Here is a 23,323-nt window from a genome sequence, read left to right on the forward strand (position 1 = left end):
GGCTGTTCTTTGTGCCAGCGGCTGGGCTCGGAATGTTGAGCCATTTCTCACGTTCGCTCACACTCGCTCCCCCCGTGCAAAAGTGCAAAAAGTGAGAAGAGGCCAGCTAGGGGCACCATCTCCACCCACAACAGCTGGCACGGGCTCTGGAGCGAGACCCAGCGTCCTTGCAGAGCAGGAGGAGAGGGGATATTTCGAGGGAAGAGAGGGAATCTCTCGCCCATTTGGAGAATGGGGGGCGGAGTAAACATTTACTCAGCTTCTGCGCCCCCAGTATATAAACTGCCAAGGCTGCCCAGAGATATGATCTGCTCTGCACTCCCCAGCTCCTGTCCCAGCTGGCAAGGGAGAGAAATGTCTCTTCTTCATTCCCTTCCTCATTCCTCCTCTTCCACCGGTTTCTTTGTTAGGTCTCTCCTCCCTTCCAGTTTCCCCAGATCCGGCTTACTCCCTTCCTGACCCCATCCTGGACTTTTCTCTGCTCCTGTGATGCCTGGCTCATAAAAGCCCTTCCCCTGCCCTCAAATCCTCTCCCACGCCCATCCCAGACCCCCGTCCCTGCCCAGTTTGAGCCGGTTGGAATACATCGGTCAAAATAGTTTGCTGTCAGAAAATGCCATCTTGCCAAATCTGAATTTTTTTGCGAAATCATCTCCATTTCTATGAAATTTCTTTAGGAAAAAAATCAAGGGGGGGGGAGAAAAGTTTTGATTTTTTTGTTTCGGCACAACTTCTTGATTTGAAATTTTCTTTACTTTATATTTAAAAAATTAAGAATAAACAAAGGTCAAGGGGTTGTTCCGATTGTGGCCTGAAATGGTCATTGTCTCGGAATTTCGTTCTGCAAAAAACTTTGACACTTTGGCTTTTTATCCCAATTCAGGATGATTTTTTTTTCCTCCCACAATCTCCAAATTTTTCATGGACCAGCAAATCCGTCTTCTGACCAGTCCTATTCCCAATGCACCCCACTCACCCAGCTCTGCTCAGTAACATCGAGTGGGTCGTTGATCCCAAAACAATCACAGACCAGCTCCCCTGCTCAATTCCTGACTCCAGCTCCGACTTCTGGTTCGAGCTCTGACCCTTGGTTCTGTCTCCTGACTACGGCTCTGACCTCAGAACTGTGCCTGGCCGCCGTCTCCAGCTCTGACCCCTAGGCCTGACCACCACTGCTCCAACAACTAGGCCTGAGAACCCCCCCACACACACACACCGGTCCTGACAGCTGGGTTTTTTAGCACAGGCAGTAGAGGAACAAACTCTGTGGATCAGGGACCTGTAACACATGCTCACTAGTGAGTTTCACTTGTCTTGTAAGGAGAACAGAGACGTTATCCAGAGGTGAGAAGTTTATTGGGTGAACTAAGACCCTCTCAGGGCAGGGGAGAGAGAGGAAAGAAACGTAGACTGATAGGGATCAAACGCTGATGTCAGGGGACACTGGCAAACCCTTCATCCCACTGCTGCTTACGCTCCCCCCATCACCCAACTCCTCTATTATCATGCACAGAATTTGCAAACGCTGCTAGATTCAGGGTAGGGGGGAGGTCCCAGATTTCTGCCCCCGTCCCAGTCTCCCCCTGAGACTTACTGGCTTAGCTGATCAAGAAAGGCCCATCTGTTAAGGCCCTTGTCAAGGCTGAATCCCCACTACCTCACAGCTTTTCTCTGCCTTAGGCTTGGTGAATGCAAAAAAAAAAAAAAACTTTGGACCCAGGAAGGAGCACTTGGGAATTCCTCCCTGTGGGGTACCCTCAAGCCCTCCCCCACGAAGAGCTGAGAAAGAAAACAGAGAAATCAGCTGTTGCCACCGGCTAATCAAACAGCATGTGCACAAACCTCTCAGGACACCAAAGATCCAATCCTGTTCTTAAAAAAGGTAAATTTTATTAAAAACAAAACCGGCTTGGAACTTCGGCTTTTGCTAGATTTTAAAAGTGCAATTCCAAAATAGCTTGCTTGGGGGCGGGGGGTCAGCTTAAAGGTTACAAGCAAACAAAAGCATCCGGGGTTAGCACAGAGGAGTCCACAAGAAATAAAAGAAATAACCCTGATCGCGTCTTTTTAGACATTCCCTATTTTTACTTACATATCTGAGGCTCCCGGTACGTAGGTTCGAGGTATGAATTGATCATCTGTAATCAAACCCGGCTTAAAGCTGCTTATAACATTACTGCCCCATGTCCCTGCAGCCCAGAGAACAAAAGACAAATAGCAAGTTTCTTTCTCAATTTTAAAAAGTTCTACCTTCCCATTGGCTCTTTTGGTCAGGTGCCCACTCCTTGTCTTTCACTCCTGGGCTTGTTAACCCTTTACAGGTAAAACAAGCAGAGAACAAACCAAGAGGGATTGTACAGCTAACTGGCTGGCTGGGTGTCCATCAAAGGGAGCTCCCCTCCCCATTCAGGTATCACAACTCTAACGTAGCAGAGGACACCTGAGGAAGCAGGACACCAATTTTCCATCCCCAGGTTTATTTTTCTCAGTCAGCCTTTCCAGGGGGAGGAACCGGGGGCAGCACCAACGCTTACGAGCTGCCAAATTTGCCAGGGAATCTTGTGCTCATCCCACCTGGAAGAGAAGAAGGAGATGGGTGCATTAGCTGACGAGCTTCCAACCCTGCATCCCAAAAACAACTGATCAGGGCAGTGCTAAGGAGGGGAAGAATCAAGCATGCTCAAGGACAACACCTGTAGGAGACAGACCCACCATCCCAGATCACAGGCCAGGACAGTGACCACGCAAGGTCAGAGGGATGGGCCAGATGTGGTCTATATGCATTAACCACAGCTTACTGGTTGCATCAGCAGCCATTAGAAGGGGCTCTCTGCTACAGGCTCCACTTTGCTTATGTAACCCACACCCAGAAGGTGTGTGGTGTTCTGACCAAGCTAGTGGTATGGAGATGACTTAGAAAAAGAGATAACATTAGTCTGCTCTACAGCCTTAGCTAATGGCCATGTACTAAGGTCCCCGGTTCAATCCCGCCTGCCGCCACCGAGACTTGAGTGGGATGAAACACACTCTAGGAAATCTTTTCTATTTATGATTTTTTTTCAGACTTTCCCATGGAACATTTTGAGGCTTTTCAATTTAAAAACAAACCAAAAAAACCATCCCAAACCAAAACAATGTTTGTTTTTTCTAAAGCCACATTTTGGTACAAACGTTCAGTTTTCTAAACCGACCAAACAAAATGTACGGAAAACTGAAACCAAAAAAAAAGAATTTTTTTTTTTTTTACAAAACTCCAAAAACTTGACCCAAATTTTTCAGTTTCTATAAACCAGAAAATTTCAGCCAGAATGGAAAATTTCCATGGAAAAGTTACACATTGGTCAAAAAGCCGTGTTTTGCCAGGAAAAAAAAATGGGTACATGAAATTTCGGCCACCGGCAAGCTTCCCAGCTCTGTGAATGTGGACGACACCTCAGACCCATTCTAGTGAAGCAGAGAACAAGGAGCACCCACCAGCCAGGCCGGGCCTTTGTCTATATCCTGCCATCTCAGCCAATGGGATGGCATGGGGGAAACTGAAGGCAGTAGATGGACTTTTTTTGTCATTAACCTGATTGCCCTGGGGATGAGAGTTTAAGCAAACACGAGGCCAGAAAAGGTCAGAATCTAGCCGACGGTCCCAGCACCGGACAATGGCACTGGAACACTTTTAATAGTTGGGGTGCTGAACGCCAACCCCCCTTGCCCCGGGCGTGGGGCCAGCAGCCAGGACCCTGGGTGCGGGGCCGGCATGGAGCCCCCGGCACAGGGATGGCAACCAGCACTCCAGGCGTGGGGCAGCAGCTGGGACCCCGGGGGACAGGGGGCGGCAGCCGGGACCAGAGGTGCCGATTCCGTGGGTGCTCCGGGGCTGGAGCAGCCACAGGGAAAAATTAGCAGGTGCTCCACACCTACTGGCAGCCAAGCTCCCCCCCCCCGTTCTTCTCCCCCCCCCCCTCGCTCCCGAGCACACCGCATCCCCGCTCCTCCCCTCCCTCCCAGCGCTTCCCGTCCCCTCGCCACCTAACAACTGTTTGGCGTCACTTAGGACCAGGGCCGCCCAGAGGATTAAGGGGGCCTGGGGTCTTCGGCAGCTGGGGGCCCCCACCGCCGAATTGCCACTGAAGACCTGGCACTTCGGCAGCGGGTCCCGGGGCGGAACGACCCCCCCACCGCGGGGTCTTCGGGGCACTTCGGCGGCGGGTCCCGGGGCAGAAGGACCCCCCCACCGCAGGGTCTTCAGGGCACTTCGGCAGCGGGTCCCGGGGCGGAAGGACCCCCCTCTGCTGAATTGCCGCCGAAGACCCGGAGCGGAGGAAGCTCTGGGGGCCCGGGCCCCACGAGAGTTTTCCGGGACCCCCAGAGCGAGTGAAGGACCCCACTCCAGGGGCCCAGAAAAACTTTTGTGGGGGCCTGGGGCAAATTGCCCCACTTGCCCCCCCCCCCCCCGGCGGGCGGCCCTGCTTAGGACTTTCCAAGAGGGAGGGAGAGGAGCAGGGATGCAGCGCACTCAGGGGAGGAGGCGGAGAAGATACGGGGTGGGGGGGGACTTGGGGGAAGGGGGTGGAATGAGGGCAGGGCAAGGGCAGGGGCTGGGGCAGGGGTGGGGTCGAGCACCCACCAGGCAAAGGGGAAGTCGGCGCCTATGGCCGGGACCCTGCATGGCAGCCAGGCTCCTTGACATGGGGCAGCAGCCAGGACCAATGGCACAGGGCCAACAGGCGGGACCCCGTGCAAAACCTGGGGGTGCTGCAGCACCCCACGCTCCCATAGTTCCCACCCCTATGGCACCGGATGTGATTGTCGACAGTGGGGTATGTTCTGCAGCTCACAGGATCAGGACCTTAGTGAATCACAAAGGGCAAATGTCTCCTCTCCGACCCACGTGACAGAAGCTGTCTCTCATATTCTGCTCTCCCTGCATGCGCCAAACTCCCACTGGCTAGTAAAGTCCAGCACCGCTATGCGGCTGGGATTTTGTCCCGGTCTACGGGCTGCCCTGCTGCCCGACTCCTCCCCGGTGTCCCAGTGAAATATATTTACTAGAATAGCCGGTTGTCGTGGTCAGAATGCTCAGGTTTTGCATCCTGGAATCCAATCTGCAAAGTGGAAGAATGACAAAACTTAGTGCGGGTGGGGTGCAGAGAAGGACACAGTTAGTGCTGTGCGTGCGAGCCACTGTCACAGACTCAGAACAGTTCATCTGTGTGTCACGAGCCCCATACTGCTAGCAGCTAACAGAGATTCTCCTTTGGCTCAATCAATAAGGGCCTGTATTGTGAAGTAGAAGGACCGGGGCTCTACCCAAGAAGATTTGAGCAGAGAATTAGCATGCTGCATAGCCACCAGAGTGAAGCCCTAGGTAGGTAGAAATATTTCTTACGAGATCATTATCCTTATGTTACTAATGAGCGGTTAAGTGACCTGCCCTAAGCTCACAGTGAGGCAGCAGCTAACCTGGGATTAGAACACACGAGATCCCAGCTGCTTTACTCCATTTCATCCACTGCATGAGGCTGGCTTGTAAAGGATATAGATTGCTGGGAACCGAGTTAAAGCCCAGCCATTTGGCACCTCACTGACTCCATGACTCACTCCCCGGGAAGGCATTTCACCCCTGATTTATCACAGCCGCAGACAGAGGCTGCCTGCGTAACATACCACCCTAAGGGAAGGTGTCCAGTGCTCAGCTGGGAAGCGGCTGGCACGCTTCTGCATGAACAATTATCTCCATAGAATGCCGTCTAGGGTGACCAGATGTCCTGATTGTAGGGTCTTTTTCTTATATAGGCTCCTATTACCCCCCACCCCGTCCCGATTTTTCACACTTGCTGTCTGGTCACCCTGCGTGTGACTAATCACACACACAGGGCCGGCTCCAGGCACCAGCTCAGCAAGCAGGTGCTTGGAGCAGGCCAACGGAAAGGGGCGGCATGTCCGGCTCTTCGGCAGCGGGTCCCTCAGTCTCTCTCAGAGGGAAGGACCGGCCACCAAATTGCCACCGAAGACTGAAGCGGCGGCGATAGAGCTGCCGCCAAAGTGCCGCCGATCACGGCCTTTTTTTTTTTCCCCCACCGCTTTGGGCAGCAAAAACACTGGAGCCGGCCCTGCACATACATCAGAACGTTGTTGTGCACCCGCAGTTAAAGGACCAGCAGCCCCGGGTTAAGAGATAATTACGGGTCAAGTACAGTTTATTGGGGGGAGTCACCCTGAAACAGAAGCAGAATATGTACAGGCCGACCAAGTGGCTCCTCCAAAGATTCTCCACACACACACAATGTCCACTTTGTCCCGCACAGCTAAACTAATTTCCAGTCTGCTTGTTTCTGCAACTTCAGCTAAATTTGAGGGCAGAGTTAAGGAGAAAGCTGTGAAAAGCAGAGGCATGTGGTGCCCCGTGGTACTCTCGGAAATAGAGGTCTTCGTGATGCAGCCCAGAGGAACTTAATTTGTACAGCTCAATCACAAACCCGTCTCCTCCGATGACATGGCAACCTTGGTCAAAATAAACCTAGCACTGGACTGGCCTGGCCTGTTGGGGCCAGTGCATAAGGACTGGACTCATCTGGTCTCTCTGATTGGCCCTCCCACCAGGAGAAGGCATCCAATCGCATCGTGTGCCGCCTGCCCCCCTTCCAAACCCACCTGAGCTTCTTTCCCAGAGAGAGGTTAGCAATCAAAGGGTTAATCCACCTAGTTCAGAGACAGACAGACAGGTGCACCACATAGAAGCCTACTTTCTGGCACTGGGGGCTGGCCTAGGGTACTCAGCTCTCTCATTGGTTCTCCCATTGTTGGGTGTGGGGGAGAGCCATCCAATCATGACACACGCCATCCCTTCCCAAAGCCCACCTGCTCTCCTCTCCTTCCAGCAGCTTGCTGTAGGTGGCGATCTCGATATCCAGCGCCAGTTTGAGGTTCATCAGCGCCTGATACTCCCGCAGCTGGACCGCCATTTCCTGCTTGGCCGTCTGCAGGGCTTGTTCCAACTTCTGCAGCTTCTCTGAAGCATCCGCCACGGCGATCTTGCCTTGCTCCTCAGCCTGGACAATGTCCGCCTCCAGCCTGGCATTCTACAAAAGAGACATTTGACAGGTTTCCCTTGAGACCTAGGTCTCTCCTTGGAGCTATCTATGGAGGAAAGGGTGCAGCTTACAGCAGAAATCAGCTGGGGCATTCTAAGGCCAACTCACCCATCATGTGGGCATCTCCAAAGACAGCTAGTTACTGTGTAAGTGGAAATTTCCCATCAAGAAAAGAAGTAAGCACCAGAAGAGAGGTAGGGTCCTTATAACTGACAACACACATTTTGGAAGGGGTATTAAGGCTTACGTATCAGGGCTTAATCCAGTCTCTAGTATTAGAGATCAGGAGGAGATGAGAGGTGGGTGACATTTTTCATCCAACACTTATTTTTCACTGCAAAATGCAAATTCACATCAGCTGAAATATTTTGTGACTTCGGGATCCATTCACTGAATCGCTTCAGACGAAAACCAATAAAACAACAACAGAAAAAGCCAAAATGTTTTGTTTTGACATTTACAATGTGGGAACTGGGAATTTAAATCAGATCTCCTGAGTCCCAGTCCAGCACAGTAACCAAGATTGTAAGGGGCTGAGATAGATCCCCAGCAGGTCAGAGAGAGACAGAGAGACAGATATTCTAAAGCCAGAGAGGACCATTTTGATCAGCTAGTCTGCCCTCCTGTGTTACATGGCCCATAGAATTCCCCCCCAAATACTTCCTGTTTGAACTAGAGCAGATGTTTTAGAAAAAACATCTGATCCTGATTTTAAAGTGTCCAATGATGGAGAATCCACCACAAATCGTTCCAATAGTTAATTACCCTCACTGTTAAAAATCTGCCCCTTATTTCCAGTCTGAATTTGTAGCCTTTGGATCTTGTTAGCTTTTGCCTGCTAGATTGAGGAGCCCATTATCAAATATTCGTTCCCCCATGTGATGATGATGGACGATCACTAGTTACCGAGTATGATCATCTTCCATGGGCGTTATGGGTCCTCGGGTGGCTAATAAGGCCAATCCTTGAGCCGCAAGTTCTATTACAATGAGGGCAGATGTTTTCAGGCTCAGCAGGAGGCTGTTGAGACTGGCTTCCAGTCATGGTCTCCTTCCTCCTGCGCTTCTTGTCCTCTTCAGCTTGTCGGCGAGCAAGTTCCAAATGCAGGGGACCATCAGGTAGGACTTCGCTCCATTTTAAGCGATCCTGGGCAAGTGTCTTCCAAGTGTCAATGTCAATATTTCACTTTTGTAGGTTGTCCTTCAGCAAGTCCTTATAATGCTTCCATTGTCCATCTAAGTTATGGTGCCCTTCTTTCAGCTGAGAGTACAGGACCTGTTTTGGGAGGCGATGGTCTGGCGTCCGGACAATGTGACCAGTCCAGTGGAATTGCTGACGGATGATCATTGCTTCGATACTGGTGGTGTCGCAGGGCAGAGGTATAAAATCTTTGGGTGCCCTGCTAAAAAGCCGGTTTCTCCTTAGGGTGGCCGGGTGTATGGGCCAAGACCCTTAGCTGGGAGCCCAGCTGCAGTTTCTAACGAGGGCAGGTTCAGGGTGATCTGCTGAGCCTAGTGGAACCAGCTGGGTTGATGACTGGGAAGACTATAAACCCAGGGAAAAGCTCAGGGAGGGGGAAGCCAGACAGGAAGATAGGAGGGTTGAAGCTCTGTCTCTGCTGGCTGACACAAGCCTCAAAGGTCAGAGGACCCAGTGAGCGGTCGGAGCTGGGACAGGTGTTGGGGGAAATTGGGACTGTACAGCCACCGTAAATAAAAGAACACGGGTGAAGCACCTGCAAGAGGTGTCTGAGACCCTTTCTTTGGCCAGCCCAAGCATAGGGCTCAGGGACAAGAAGGAAACTTGTGCCACCCTGTAACAGGTGATCTTTGCCTCTTCCAGAAAACTAATATTGGTGCGCCTGTCTTCCCACTTGATCTTCAGAATCTTACGTAGGCAGCGTTGATGGTGCCTCTCAAGGACTTTCGAGTGGTGTCTATAGGTTGTCCAAGTTTCGGACCCATACAACAGTGTTGGGAATTAACAGCTTGATAAACAAGAAGCTTGGCGTCTGTTCGAATGTTGTGATCTTCAAAAACCCAGTGCCGTAAACGAGAAAAAGCTACACTGGCACAGCTCAGGCAATGCTGAATTTCTGCATCAATATCTGCCTTGGATGAAAGATGACTTCCAAAGTAGAGAAAATGATCAACATTCTCCAGCACCACTCCACTGATTTTGATAGATGGGGCACGTAATACCTCATTTGGAGAGGCCTGATAGAGCAATTTAGTCTTCTTGATATTAAGAGTGAAACCAAGACATGCGTATACATCAGCAAACACATTCAAGATAGTTTGGAGATCTTTCTCCGAGTGGGCAAAGATTGCGTTGTTATCAGCATACTGAAGTTCCACAATAGATGTTGTGGAGATCTTACTCTCGGCTTTCAGCCTGCTAAGCATGAACAGCTTCCCGTCCATTCTGTAAATGATTTCAACGCAAGCTGTAAACTTCCCAGCAATTAGGTACAGAATGATGGCAATAAAACCCGCAAACATGGTTGGAGCGATGATACAGCCCTGTTTGACTCCTGTTTGTACTTTGAAAGGTTGGCTCCAGGAGCCGGTGCCACTCAGAACAGTCACTTTCATGTTATCATGAAGCAACTGTAGGACATTGATGTATTTATCAGGACATCCACTCTCAGAAAGTACAGTCCAGAGGGCAGGGCAATTCACTGAAACAAAGGCTTTAGTTAGATCAATAGAAGCCATGTACAGCGGTCGGTTTTGCTCTCAATACTTTTCTTGCAGCTGCCGTGCTGTGAAGATCGTATCCACAGTTCCACGACATGGTCAGAAACCACTGTGACTCTGGTAAGATTTCTTCTGACCGGGGCAGAAGGCGGGTTGCAAAGATCCGCGCCAGAACTTTGCCTGCAATGGCTAGGAGGGAGATACCACGATAATTTCCACAATCCACTTTATCACCTTTCCCCATGTAGGTACCTACAGACTGTAATCAAGTCACCCCTGAAGAGATAGATGGGAATGCAGTCACTGTCCTAACCAATGCATGCACTGGTCACATTCAGGACACAATTAACATCCTGCCCACACTACAGAATAGAATCACATTGTGACTGGGTCCCCGAGCCCGACTGTCGTTAGAGAGAAAGTCAGACACACGGCAAGAAGCCTAAAGGGAAGTCCCTTTCCCTGGTCACATGGCCTCAAGGAAGGGGTGGCACAAGCACCCTAAAAGTGGGGGGAGCCACAGGTGCCCAAACCGTGGTCCTGCCCCTCCGTGCTGCTCTGTCCCCGAGACTCTGCCCCCCACCGTCCCTTCTCCCCGAGTCCCTGCCCTTGCACTGCCACTTCGGCCCAAGAGCCCACCCCCCACACTCACTACTCTCCGCTCCCTCCCTCACCCATTGTTCGCCCCTTATGGCCAGTAAAAAGTGGGAGGCCCATGGCCCCCTGGCCTCCTCCCCCCATTCTGACACTCCTGCCTCAAGGTCTCTCCAAAAGAATGGATGGAGAAAAGGACAAGGAGGTGCTGATCTTCACGTGCTGGGTGATGGGTTTTCAAGAGAGCCCCAGTATCCAGCATGGACAAGAAGTAATCGGGAGAGTTAGGTGAGAGATGAGGGGAAGCTTTCTAAGTGTAAGGATAGTTAAGCATTAGAACAGGTTGCCAAGGGAGGTAACAGGTTTAGACAAACTCCTGTTGAGGTGCTCTAGAGTAGACTTGGTCCTGTCTCAGCACAGGGCTGGACGAGATGACCTCGTAAGGTCCTTTCCAGGTCTACGTTTCTATGATTATATGCACCCAGTGTGCCGAGCTCTTGGAAAATCTGTCCCTGTGGGCACCGAATCACTTCAGCAGAGCTCCCGCCCAGGGCTGGATTTGGTCCCCTCCCTCCACATGCGAATCCCCAGCTGTTTCCTCGCCGACCTGTTCTTTCAGGGCCGCAATCTCCGTCCGGATCCGTTGGATCATCCAGTTGAGCTCATTGAGCTCGGCCTTGGTGGCACGGAGCTCTTCCCCGTGCCTGCCCGCTTTCTCCTGGATCTCCTCGTACTGCGTAGGGGGGAAGAGAGAAGGAGACCCTGAGTCCAGACCAGGATATAGAGAAACAAGTGAGACTCGCAGCCTCAGTGAAGAACCTCATGCTAGCTATGCCGTGTCCCTTCACTGCCAGCAAGGGTGCAGAGCTGGGCACAGTACAAATTAGGGTTCCCCTCAGAATTGTCATCTATGCAGCCAATGTCCTGGGTCAGGGAGGAAACAGCCTTATCTTCCAGCACTGCTCCTTGGTCGGCCAAGGAAGATGGGGGAACAGTTTCCCCCAACCTCCTGGATCAGGGGGCCCAATGGAGCAAAGCCAAGTTCCCCCCCGTTTGTGGCAGTCCCCTAACTCCACTGCGCTCTCAGAGGGTTCAGTGGGTGGCTGAGGGGAACCCCACCCACAAGACCTTCAGCTGGGGTGGCAGGAAAGGCCCGTCACAGAGGCTCTTTGGTTGGGGTAGCATAGGGGGTTATGTGGCAGGAAGACCTCTCCACCAGGGCGATGGCCTTGCACACAAAGCCCACGATAGACCCCTGCCTGCTTGACAACAGTAGGTCAGGGATGAGGAAGGCCGCAGCCCATCTGACTAGGAGTGGCAGAAAGAAGTGGGTCTTAGGTGGTGGACTCCTGCTGTCAGCACCGCCCCAAGCAAGGGATGAAGCCGCCGGGCAAAGGAACCAAGACGCTGCCTTCTGAGGGGGTGTCTAGGGCCCCGGCTTGCCCGGTTCCATATTGGCACTTCTCTCTCACATGGACAAGGCCTCACACACTACCCTGTCCTTCTAAACAGCAGCCTCTCAGGGCAGAGACGGGCCTCGCTCACCATGATCCGATACTTGTTCTCGGCTTCCTCTTGGCTGTTCTCAGCCATCTCCTCATACTGCACTCTGGCCTCCGCAATGATGCTGTCCACGTCTAGCTTGGGACTGCTGTCCACGGATATGACAACGGGGGTGTTGGACATCTCTACATTGGCCTGCAGTTCGCGCAGCTCCTACATGACGAAGAAAACCCTCATTCGTTACAGCGAAGGACGGAGAACTGAACTACATCCCTGCAGCCGGCTCCCATGGAAACTCCCTCCCCAGGCTGATATAAATCAATGCTGCTGCCTCTTCTGGACCCTGAGTGCACCACTGGTCAACCCACCTCCAAAAAGGATATTGCAGAATTAGAGGGGTTCGGGGAAGGGTGAGAAATATGATTAAGGGGCTGGAGAAACTCTTATGAAAAGAGATTGACAAAATTGGGATGGTTTATCTTCCAAGACGAGACGAATAAGAGGGACACAATAAAAGTATATATAATAATGAATGTCTAGAGAAGGGCGATCGGGGTCTCCTTACACAAGAACAAGGGTACGTTCCATAAAATTAAAGGGTGGCAAATTCCAAATACAGACTAGAAAATACTTTTTCCACACAGCACGTCGTTCGCCTGTAGAACTCATTGCCACAGGAAGTTAGTGAGGCCAAGAACGTCACAAGATTCGAAAAGGGATGGAACATTTATAGGGATGAGAAGAATACCCAAAGTTATAACAGTTTACGCTGACAAATTTAGGGAGGGATTTAACACCTCATGGTTCAGGGGTGAAGCCAATCTCTGTCTGTCAGAGGTCAGGATGAGCCCTAACATGGAGGTAGATTATTCCACATCTGCTAATTCTGTTTTTCTTACAAGTAGCTGGTGCTGGCTACTGTAAGAAACAGGATAGTGGATTAGATGGAACTCAAGTCTATTGGAAGATGGAAGTCCCTATATGCCTAGTGTCTTAGGGTATGTCTACACTGCAAAAAAAGACCCGTGGCAGCAAATGTGAGAGCCTGGGGTTATAGACTCAGGATCACGCTACAGTGCTATAAAATAGCCGTGTAGACGTTCCCACTCCGGCTAGAGCTCAGGGTCTGAGACACAAACCCCTTGCCGGCTTTCAGAACCTGCACTCCAGCCTCGATGGGAATGTCTATACGGGTATTTTTAGTGCCAAGGGGGGAACTCTGTGAGCCCAAATCTGTAGAGCCGGACTCGGACACTTGCTGTGGCAGGGTTTTTTGCAGTATAGACGACCCCTTAAGGGGCTGAGCGGAGGAGCTCCTGAGTTCTGATCCCATCTCCGCCACTTTCATGCCAAGTGGCCTTGGGTGAGTCATTCTGTCTCAGTTCTCCTGTCTGTAGAATGGGAGTATGACACTTAACGACAGAGGAGTTTTGTAAGAATTAATTGGTGACTATTTATACCAGTTGTGGGCCCTGAACAAACCCCAAACAGCCCCTGACCATTGTGGGGCTTGAAATCTGGCCTGGAATTTTGCAGCTAGTTTGAAAGAGTCAAGTGAACCGTGGAGGCAGGTCTGCCCCTTTAAAAAAAAAAAAAAGACACCACCTCTGGCTCTCTAGAATGGGAGGATCTTTCATTACAGGAACTCAGTGTTACTCAATGGAATTCATCAGGAAATGTACAGACACTGCACACACCCCTAGCATGGGTATAAATAGCAGTGTAGCTGGTGAGGCACTGCTTAGGCAGGTAAAGACAGCCCAGAACTTTTGGGCCTGTACCCTGCACAGCATTCTACGCATCCATGCAGTGCGTCCCCCATCTACACTGCTAGCATTAGCCGTGTAGTGTCCCACTGCCTGCCCCCTGCTAGAGCCTTTCACTGCCGCGTGTAGCCACACACCCCAGCGTGGACGCAGCCCGTACCTTCTGTGCTGCCACAAAGTGTAGACAAGGGAGAGAAAAGTCACTTGCCTTGGCATAAAGCTCCATCAGGAAGTGGATTTCGTCGGTCAGATCTTGCCACTTGACCTCCATTTCCTGCTTCTTGATGTAAGCCTCGTCCACATCCTGAGAAAAGAGTCCGGGAACCCGTGAGTCAGTCTTCAACCCTGGTTACTAAGACTGGAAGTTCTTTGGAGGTAGGAGGCCATCTTTTTGTTCCGTGTTTGTACAGAGCCTAGCACAACAGAGTCCTCGTCCATGACCGGGTCTCCCAGCCAGGCACTCCCACAATACCCATAATAAATAAATAATAATGCCCGATGCCTAGCGCCAAACCCAGTCAGAAGTAGCATGGACTCACCTTCTTAAGCAGGACAAATTCATTCTCCCTCCCACTCCGGTCGTTGATTTCTTCTTCGTACCTGTGAGCAGGAGGGAGGGAATCAGGGTACGTATGAGTGGCTGGGAGTTAATTCTCTTACGGAAGCTACTGAGATGTGGGGACCATCAGAGGATGTTCTGCAGAGCCCCCAAAAAACCTCAGCTGAAGTCAGTGGGAGCTGTGGGTGTTCCCCGCCTGTGACTATCAGGCCTTTGCTGTTGCAGCTGTGGCTGCTGGCATCCCTAAAAGTCAACTTTAGGACTTGGCAAAAGAGAGCGGTGGTGCAGCCTAGTGAGTAGGGCACTGCACTGGGACTCAAGGAAGCTTGGCTCTAGTCTTGTCTTTGGCGCTGCCCTGCTGTGTGATCTTGGACGAGTCGTTTCCCCTCCTGCCTTTTGTCTGTTTACACCATGAGCCTTTCAGGGCCGGGACTGTAGCTCACGATGTAGCTGCGCAGCCTCCAGCACAATAGGGCCGTGATCAGAGTTGGAACCTGTAAGCACCATGGGGATAGAAATATGGACCGGCTTTGATATACTGGGCCTGATTTAAACCCACCAGGGGTGCGATGGAGCTAGTCTGGATGGGCATTGGTGTAGCATGGGTGCTCCGGGGGTGGAGCACCCACGGGGGAAAAAAATGGTGGGTGTTCAGCCTCCCCGATCAGCTCCTTCTTATCCCCCCAGTGCCTCCCACATCCCATTTGTCGGCGGCCCCACTGACCAGCGCCTCTCCCTCCCAAGGCCTCCCCTCCCTCCCAGCGCTGCAATCAGCTGTCCCGTGCAGGACACAGGGCACTGGGGGGAGGGGAAGGATCAAGGGTGGGGCATCCTTGGAGGAAGGGGGCAGGAAGAGGTATGGGGCAGTGGAGTGGGGGCAGGAAGAGGCAGGGCAGGGGTGCGGCCATGGGGGTTGGAGTGGGGGCGGGGCCTGGGGCAGAGTAGGGGTTGAGCACCCCCCAGCTCATTAGAAAGTCGGCGCCTCCGGCTGAGAGAGATGATGGAGGTGAGAATCAGAGCTGTGCAAACTAAAAGAATTTTAGTTATAAGCTAGGGACGCACCAGTTGCAAGTAACGGAGGAGGAGAAGGACCTAGGAGTCCTGGTTGATCGTAGGATGACCATGAGCAGGCAATGTGATGTGGCCGTTAAGAAAGCAAATGCGGTATTGGGATGCATTAGGCGAGGTATTTCTAGTAGGGATAAGGAAGTGCTAGTCCCGTTATATAAGGCGTTGGTGAGACCTCATTTGGAGTATTGTGTGCAGTTTTGGTCTCCCATGTTTAAGAAGGATGAATTCAAACTGGAACGGGTACAAAGAAGGGCCACTAGAATGGTCCGAGGAATGGAAGGCCTGTCATATGAAAGGAGACTTGAGGAGCTCGGTTTGTTTTCCTTAACCAAAAGAAGGATAAGAGGAGATATGATTACACTCTTTAAATATATCAGAGGGATAAATACCAGGGAAGGAGAGGAATTATTTCAGCTCAGTGCTAATGTGGACACGAGGACAAACGGATATAAATTGTCAGTTAGGAAATTTAGGCTAGAAATTAGACGAAGGTTTCTAACCATCAGAGGAGTGCAATTCTGGAACAGCCTTCCGAAGGAAACAGTGGGGGCGAAGGACCTCCATGACTTTAAGACTAAGCTAGATAAGTTTATGGAGGAGATGGTATGATAGGATACCGGGCTTAGTCAATAGGTTAATTAAGTGCCACACTGGTAAATAGTACAATGGGTCAATGATATGTTATTCTTAACCTTTTTCCAGAGGGTATGGCTGGAGAGTCTTGCCCGCATGCTCGGGGTTCAGCTGACCGCCATATTTGGGGTCGGGAAGGAATTTTCCTCCAGGGTAGATTGGCTGTGGCCCTGGAGGTTTTTCGCCTTCCTCCGAAGCATGGGGCAGGGGTCGCTTGCTAATGGAGTGGGGAGATCAGCTAATGTGGCCTGCATCTTGCAGGAGGTCAGACTAGATGATCATATTGGTCCCTTCTGATCTATGATTCTATGATTCTATGATACATTTTTTCAGTTCACTAATAGTGCCAAAAAATCAAGGGGGAGGGGGAAATATTCTCCCCGTTCTACTGGGCTAGACTTGGGGTGACTATGAGCAAAAGACCCCCTCCCCCACTGAGCCTGGAGACACTAACCATACTGCAATTTTGCCCATTGATATAATGGACCGAGTTCATCTGAAAAGTCACGTCCCTGAGGAGATGAAAGCTAAGGACGATGCCTGCACCCAGGCAGTATTCATGTCCGAATGCTTCGACGGAGGCAGTATCCCGTTAGAGGTTTTGCCTTTAGACCAGGGGCGGGCAAACTTTTTGGCCTGAGGGCCACAGCGGGGTTCCGAAACTGTATGGAGGGCCGGGTGGGGAAGGCTGTGCCTCCCCAAACAGCCTGGCCCCCGCCCCCCTATGCGCCTCCCGACTGCCCCCGCTCAGAACCCCTGACCCATCCAACCCTCCCCGCTCCTTGTCCCCTGACCGCCCCATCCTGAGACCCCCCCACCCCTAACCGCCCCCCTGGGACCCCACTCCTATTCAACCCCCCTGCTCCCTGTCCCCTGACTGCCCCGATCCCTACCCACAGCTATGCTCCTGGGACTCCCACGCCTGTCCAACCCCCTGTGTTCCCTGACCACTACCTCCAAAACCTCTGCCCCATCCAACCGCCTTCTGCTCCCTGTACCCTGATTGCCCCCTGGGACTCCCTGCCCCTTATCCAACTCCCCGCCCCCTTACCATGCCTCTCAGAGCACCGGGACTGGCAGCCGCGCTGCCCAGCTGGAGCCAGCTACTCTGCCACACTGCCCGGCGGGAGCTGAGGCTGTGGGGGTGGGGGAACAGCAAGGGAGGGGCCGGGGGCTAGCCTCCCCAGCTGGGAGCTCAAGGCCCAGGCAGGACGGTCCCTCAGGCCAGATGTGGCCCATGGGCCACATTTTGTCCACCTCTGCTTTAGGGCCTCCTTCTCCCATAGCTGATGGATCCAGGCCTGGACGTGCAAAGGACCCTAGCTGGAATCTTTACCCAATTCTTTCAGCGTGGTGAGAAAGTCCCCATGGGCGGCTTCATAGTTTGGACTCACTTTCGCTTGAACTCTTCCAGAAGGTCCTGCATGTTGCCCCGCTCGGATTCCAGCCTAACCCTCTGTTGCCCCAGGTCCTCCAGCTGCTTCTTCAAGCTGTTGATATGCACCTTGAACACGTTTTCCATGTTCCTGGGTCCAGTTTTCTCGCGCTGCAGGATGCTCCACTTGGTCTTCAACACCTGGTTCTGCTGCTCCAGTGTGCGAACCTGGGGAGAGAAGGAGTCTGCATCCTCAGACTGGTGGGACTATGCACATGGGAGACCTTAGGCCAGACTTTTCAGCTACACTAACGCCTCTTTGCTTCACGTCAGCAGTGGAAAAAACCATCATTAAAATGGGTGTAAATATAACTGGTGATTTACCAGAGCCAGTGTGCTCCAGTACATTGAGCAACTGGCTTAGGACTGTGGAGAGCTGGCACCTGGGTAAGCTTGGGCAAGTCACTTCCCCTCTCTGTGTCTCCTCCCGACCTGTGTCTGTCTATTATTTAGATTGTAAGCTCGTTGGGGTGGGCATTATCTCTTGCTGTGTGTATCTGTACTAGAACTGGGCAAATGATTTTTTTTTTGGTTCATTATCCATTTCAAAGAGTCAGAAAAAAATTATTTGGGGGTCAGATAGAAATTTTTGGCTAATCGAAAAGTCAAAAATAATATTCATTTTGGATTGAACAAGCAGTCTCGTTTCTACAAAATTAAAATGTTTTTGACCATTTGTAAACATTTTTTTTAAAAAGTAAATAAAACTAAAGGACATTTTGCAACAAAATGTCATTTCAAACAGAAACATGAAATCATTTTGTACCGATTTTTTTAATTGTTTTGTTATGTTTTGAAACAAACCATTCAGTGAAATCAACACGAATTAACAAAACGTTTTGGTGTCACTGAACTTGAATCTTTTTCTAAAAAATTTCTCTCAGCTCTAGTGTGTACAGCACCTGACACGCTAGGGCCCTGATCTGGAAGGTTTTATTGTAATATAAATAAGAATAGCATTCAACCAACTCCAGCCGCAAGTACATTTTCCTTGTGCCACGAGCTTCCCATTTTTATTCAAGCTACGCCAACTGTTCTTCACATTCACAGTTCCAGTTTCACAATTTCTCAACGCCCAGATATTGACACATGCCCCGACAGAATTGTTTGTGCTCCCTGAGCAGCTGTGTCCATGAGACGGGGAATCTGCACACAGGCTGAGAAAAGGGCTTTCCAGCATTAAACCATAGGGACTGACTTTGTGGGTGCTCTGGGGCTGGAGCACCCCCTCCCCCCTAGCACCTCCTGTCTGCCAGCAGCCCCACCAACTGGATCCTCCCCCTCCCTCCCAGCACCTCCCGTGATCAGCTGTTCCTCAGCGTGCAAGAGGTGCCGGGGGGGGGAAGGGGGAGGAGTGAGGGGGGCGCACTTGGGGGAGGGGGCAGAACGGGGTTGGAAGAGGCAGGGCAGGGTGGGAAGAGGCAGGGCGGGGTGGGGCCTTGGGGAAGGGGAGGAGTGGGGGCAGGGCCTGGGGCAGAGCAGAGGTCAAGCATCCCCCCCAGCACATTAGAAAGTCAGCGCCTCTGCATTAAACTGTGCTGAAACAGACACTGCCTTTAAAAACAAATTAAGAGCAAAAATGACTCTCTTGACAGCCTCATTAACCGATCATAGGAGACTTTTGATCAGAACATCAGTCTGACTTCTGGCCTTAAAGTCTATGACTCTGACACTAGAGAACTGGGCCCATCTCCTTATTCTTTAGCCACGAAGGATAATTTATCTATGGGAGGAGAACCTGTTCCTACGAATACCCTATGTACTAATCTTTCTCCACTTCAGGAAGTATTATTATTGCAATAGGACAAACCTCACTCCCTTCCACAGATGGCTACAGGACACATCTACTTGGAGAAAACATTTGGTCCTCATGGAAAACTGATCATTTTTCCAGGAGAAGACTTAGGAACCCAAGAATTCCCAGACTGGATCAGACCCACAGCCATGCAGTCCAGTATCCCATCTCTCATAGTGGTCAGTACCAGTTATTTCAAAGGAAGATGCAAGAAACCCCACAATGGACAGATGGGATAATCTGCCCCTCAGGGATGAGAGAGATAATTTAGAGAACTAATGGCCAATGCGGCCATCGGGCTGTGGGAGCAATAAGAAAGAAGCATTAAAGAGGGTTGGCCTTTATCGTAGCATGCTCATTGATTACTCCAAGCATGAACCAAAAGACATATTGACTAGTTCCGGGAAGCCTCTTTTGCTTCCCAAGTTGAGTCCTATAAAGTCTCGATCTTCCCCAATCTGTTTAGAAGACCTAAGCCTGAATAGCGATTTTGGGTGCTCAACTTAAGACCCCTTAAAGGGGGTTGATTTTATCCCAAATCGCCGAGCGCCCACCTCTGGAACTGAAGTCTCTTTATGGCATTTCAAGTTGAGCCCCTCCAAAACTGACTAGTCTAGTCGCTTTTGAAAATATAGACAGCAATTGTAACATTGGGTGGGTCTGCTTGAAAGCGTCCCATTTAGGGTAACCTTTGGAGCATCAGATAAGGCCTAGCTAGCTTCTGGCATTGGCTGTGACAGCTCTTCAGGCTGATTATCTTTGGTACCATATCGATCCCCTACAGGTCGCACAATGATTAAACCCTCTTTATTGCCTTTACTTATTCCGCTGACAACAAGATATTAGCAACTTGCCACCTCTGCCCGTTGGGCTGTATGAATCAGTTTTCGCTGGTTTCTCCTGTTCTTATGAGGTAAAAAGTATAGGAAAGGAAGGCGACAGAGCTCTTCACAACACAGATCCACCTGTCAAAGAGAGGACGCTTGGCGTTCGACGAGCCAAGGCTTACCTTGTCGATAAAGTGGGCAAATTTATTGTTGAGAGTCTTGATCTGCTCTTTCTCCTGAGCTTTCACGCGCTGGATCTCTGGGTCGAGCCCAGTCTCGATGGGATTCATCAGGCTCCGGTTGAAGTTCACTGCTACGAGACTACCCCCGATGCCGGCCCCACCACTCATCCCCAGCCCCAAGGGGCTCCTGGCTCCTCTGAATTTGCTGCCACCGGCGCTGGAGATGGCATAAGTCACGGGGCTCATTCTGGGGTGGCCAGTGAAGGCATAGGACTGGCTGCTGAAACTGTGGGGGGAACTCCTGTACTTCTTCCTGATGGAGATGACAGACATTTTGAGGACGCCGGTGGAGAATGAGGAGGTGCTTGGTAGGCAGTCGCAGGCGCTGGAGGAAGGTCTGTAAAGGCTGAGATCAGTGCTGATTTATATCCAGGGTGGCTGATTTATATCCAGGGCAGGGACACACCTGAGTGGCTGTGCAGCAGTGGAGGGGCGGAGCTTCACTGAACCCGGTTCATCACCTGCTTCATCAACATGGGCCCAACCTAGTTAACGTCTTCAGAGCCAGCAGAGAGAAAACTGTACACCTTCAGCTTTTCAGCCACAGGGAGTCTTCCTTTTATCATGTCCATGCCAAACAGCTGTGTTTGGGTAGTCATTGCAAACTCTTCCATTACTAATTATTAGAGGTTGTGGAAACATTTTCATCATGACGTATTTTCGATGAAGAGCAGCTTTTCGTTCAAATGAAAATTTTCATAACTGTCAAAATTTCCTGGGTTTTTTCCCCAATAGAGAAAAGAATTGGTAATATTTGTTATTTGTCCATCAGTAAAAATGTTCAGTTTTCAGTAAAAGTTTTCACTTTTCTGTCAGTTTTGTAGTTAAAATTTTGGGGTTTCAGTCAAAAAGTAATTTTTAGTTTGTTGTTTAGTAAAAATGTGCATGGTTTGGTACAATTGTTCTTTTTTCTGTCTGCTTTTAATTAAGTAACACATTTTGGTTCTTTGTTTTTGAATAGCGATAGTTTTTAGCCTAAACTGAAAACAGCTTTGGGTTTTCAACAGAAAAGGGAACATTTTTGAGAGAATTTTCTTTAAAATATGAATATATTTTCTAAATTTCCCATGAAAAATAATTAGCATTTTTCAAACAACTCTATGATAATATACCTTGTATAGTCAACGATTAGATAGATAGATAGATAGATAATCACTGTCAAGGCTGATTCCCAACAATGGCACTTCCAGGTCAGAAGGTGGGGGTCCGCAAGGATTAAAAAAACAAAGTCCTAGAAACATTGCAGTGAAAAGTCTCATTTTCATCAAGTTTTAACAGGAAGAAAAGTTATTTTCCAACTGGCTACAGTCTTGGTTTGTTACTTAGCCTGGTCTACACAGCAGTGTTAGGTCGACATGTGCCGCGTTAGGTTGAATTTATAATGTGTGTGTCTACACTACCGAGCCCTGTCTGCCGACCTAAAGGCCATCTAAAATCAAAGCCTGTACTCCACCTCAGCCAGCGGCGTGGCGCTAGAATCAACCTTCCCGGGTTGAATTAGGGGTAGTGTAGATACAATGCTGTGTAATCCGATGGGATTGGCCTCCGGGAGGAGTCCCAGAGTGCTCCGATGTGACTGCTCTGGACACCACTTTCAGCTCCACTTGGGGTGAAAGTAACTTAAAGGACTTACCGGTACGATGGAGTCCTGGGCGGGGGCGTGGCCTCAACCAGAAAAGGCGGGGCCTCAACCAGAAGGGGCGGGGCCTTTCAAGATTTACAGGCCCTGGGGCTCCAGCTGTGGCTGGGAGCCCCAGGACCTTTAAATCACCCCAGAGCTCCCAGCTGCAGAGGCGGCTGGGAGCTCTGGGGCTCAGGGGTGAATTAAAGGGCCCGGGGCTCCGGCCGCCGAAGAGCTTCGGGCTCTTTAAATTCCCGTCCGACCCTGGCTGCTCGAGCTCCAGCGGGGATTTAAAGGGCCCAGGCTCCCCGCAGCTGCCAGAGCACCGGGCCTTTTAAATCCCCGCCCGAGCCTGGCTGCCGGAGCTCCGGCGGCACTTTAAAGGGCCCGGGGCTCCCCACAGCGGCTGGAGCCCTGAGCCCTTTAAATCACTGCCGCGGAAGCCGGTCCAGTCTGGCACGGCGTACTGGCTTTTGTCGGTACACCGGACCAGACCGGACTGGCTTGCTTTCACCTCTGACTCCACTGCACTTCAGCCAGGTGCACAGGAAAAGCCCCAGGAACGTTCGGATTTCATTTCCTGTTTGATCAGGGTGGAGAACTCACCAGCACAGCTGACCAGGCCTGCAAACACACTCCAGGAGACACTGGATCTGATTGCTGTGTGTGGAGATGAGTCTGTGCAGGCAGAGCTCCGAACCAGCAGAAGAAACGCGGACATCTATGCCAAAAATCACACAGGCCATTGAGGACAAAGGCTACACCAGGAACACACAGCAGTGCCGCGTGAACATAAAGGAGCTCAGGCAAGCGTACCAGAAGACAAGGGAGGCGAACAGTTCTGAGCCACAGACATGCCGCTTCTATGAGCGGCTGAAGGGGGGCTACAAGGAGGATGGAGCTCGGCTGTTCTCAGTGGTGGCAGATGACGGAACAAGGAGCAATGGTCTCAAGTTGCAGTGAGGGAGGTCTAGGTTGGATACTAGGAAACACTATTTCACTAGGAGGGTGGTGAAGCACTGGAATGGGTTCCCTAGGGAGGTGGTGGAATCTCCATCCTTAGAGGTTTTTAAGGCCCAGCTTGACAAAGCCCTGGCTGGGATGATTTAGTTGGGGTTGGTCCTGCTTTGAGCAGGGGGTTGGACTAGATGGCTTCCTGAGGTCCCTTCCAACACTAATATTCTATAGTGGGGACATGCAGCATCAACTTTGGAGGAGGGATAGCTCAGTGGTTTGAGCATTGGCCTGCTAAACCTAGGGTTGTGAGCTCAATCCTTGAGGGGGCCTCTTAAGGATCTGGGGCAAAAATTGGTCCTGCTAGTGAAGACAGGGGGTTGGACTCAATGACCTTTCAAGGTCCCTTCCAGTTCTAGGAGATTGGTATATCTCCTATTAGTATAGTATTGTAAAATCAGAGGCTAAATGTCAACTTCAATAAATTCAACCTAATTTTGTAGTGTAGAGATACCCTTAGACTGAGCTTTTTGGCT

General features: G+C 50.9%; 2 protein-coding genes across 3 annotated transcripts in view; both read right to left on the minus strand.

Annotated features, from left to right (window-relative positions):
- LOC120390851 (keratin, type II cytoskeletal 4-like) overlaps positions 1 to 2,211 on the minus strand; it is a 57,822-nt gene extending 55,611 nt beyond the window's left edge. The window contains exons 1-2 of one of the 2 annotated variants that reach the window (XM_039513776.1): positions 2,093 to 2,211; positions 1,843 to 1,867 (exon numbers count right to left, since the gene is read on the minus strand). The gene's annotated coding sequence lies outside the window, so the exon portion shown is untranslated. The remainder of the gene's footprint in view (positions 1 to 1,842; positions 1,868 to 2,092) is intronic. The other variant, XM_039513775.1, reaches the window with a different exon arrangement.
- Positions 2,212 to 2,530: 319 nt separating this feature from the next.
- LOC120391013 (keratin, type II cytoskeletal 8-like) lies at positions 2,531 to 20,485 on the minus strand. Its single transcript, XM_039514191.1, has 9 exons — positions 20,153 to 20,485; positions 17,308 to 17,516; positions 14,190 to 14,250; positions 13,859 to 13,954; positions 11,927 to 12,097; positions 10,989 to 11,114; positions 6,856 to 7,076; positions 5,044 to 5,099; positions 2,531 to 2,574 (listed from the first exon to the last, which is right to left on the minus strand). The coding sequence occupies exons 1-9, from the start codon at positions 20,483 to 20,485 to the stop codon at positions 2,531 to 2,533; spliced, it is 1,317 nt and encodes a 438-aa protein (XP_039370125.1).
- Positions 20,486 to 23,323: the final 2,838 nt, after the last annotated feature.

This window comes from Mauremys reevesii, linkage group 25 (assembly GCF_016161935.1).
Source record: "Mauremys reevesii isolate NIE-2019 linkage group 25, ASM1616193v1, whole genome shotgun sequence".
NCBI classification, from domain to species: domain Eukaryota; kingdom Metazoa; phylum Chordata; order Testudines; family Geoemydidae; genus Mauremys; species Mauremys reevesii.

What these genes read in the sequence shown, in the direction of transcription:
- LOC120391013 (XM_039514191.1), bottom strand. Translation starts at nt 20,485, where the DNA reads ATGTCTGTCATCTCCATCAGGAAGAAGTACAGGAGTTCCCCCCACAGT. An exon ending in AATTTGTCCTGCTTAAGAAG is followed by an intron (nt 13,955 to 14,189) that starts GTGAGTCCATGC and finishes CTCTTTTCTCAG; the next exon opens with GATGTGGACGAGGCTTACAT. An exon ending in AGAACAAGTATCGGATCATG is followed by an intron (nt 11,115 to 11,926) that starts GTGAGCGAGGCC and finishes CCCCCTACGCAG; the next exon opens with TACGAGGAGATCCAGGAGAA.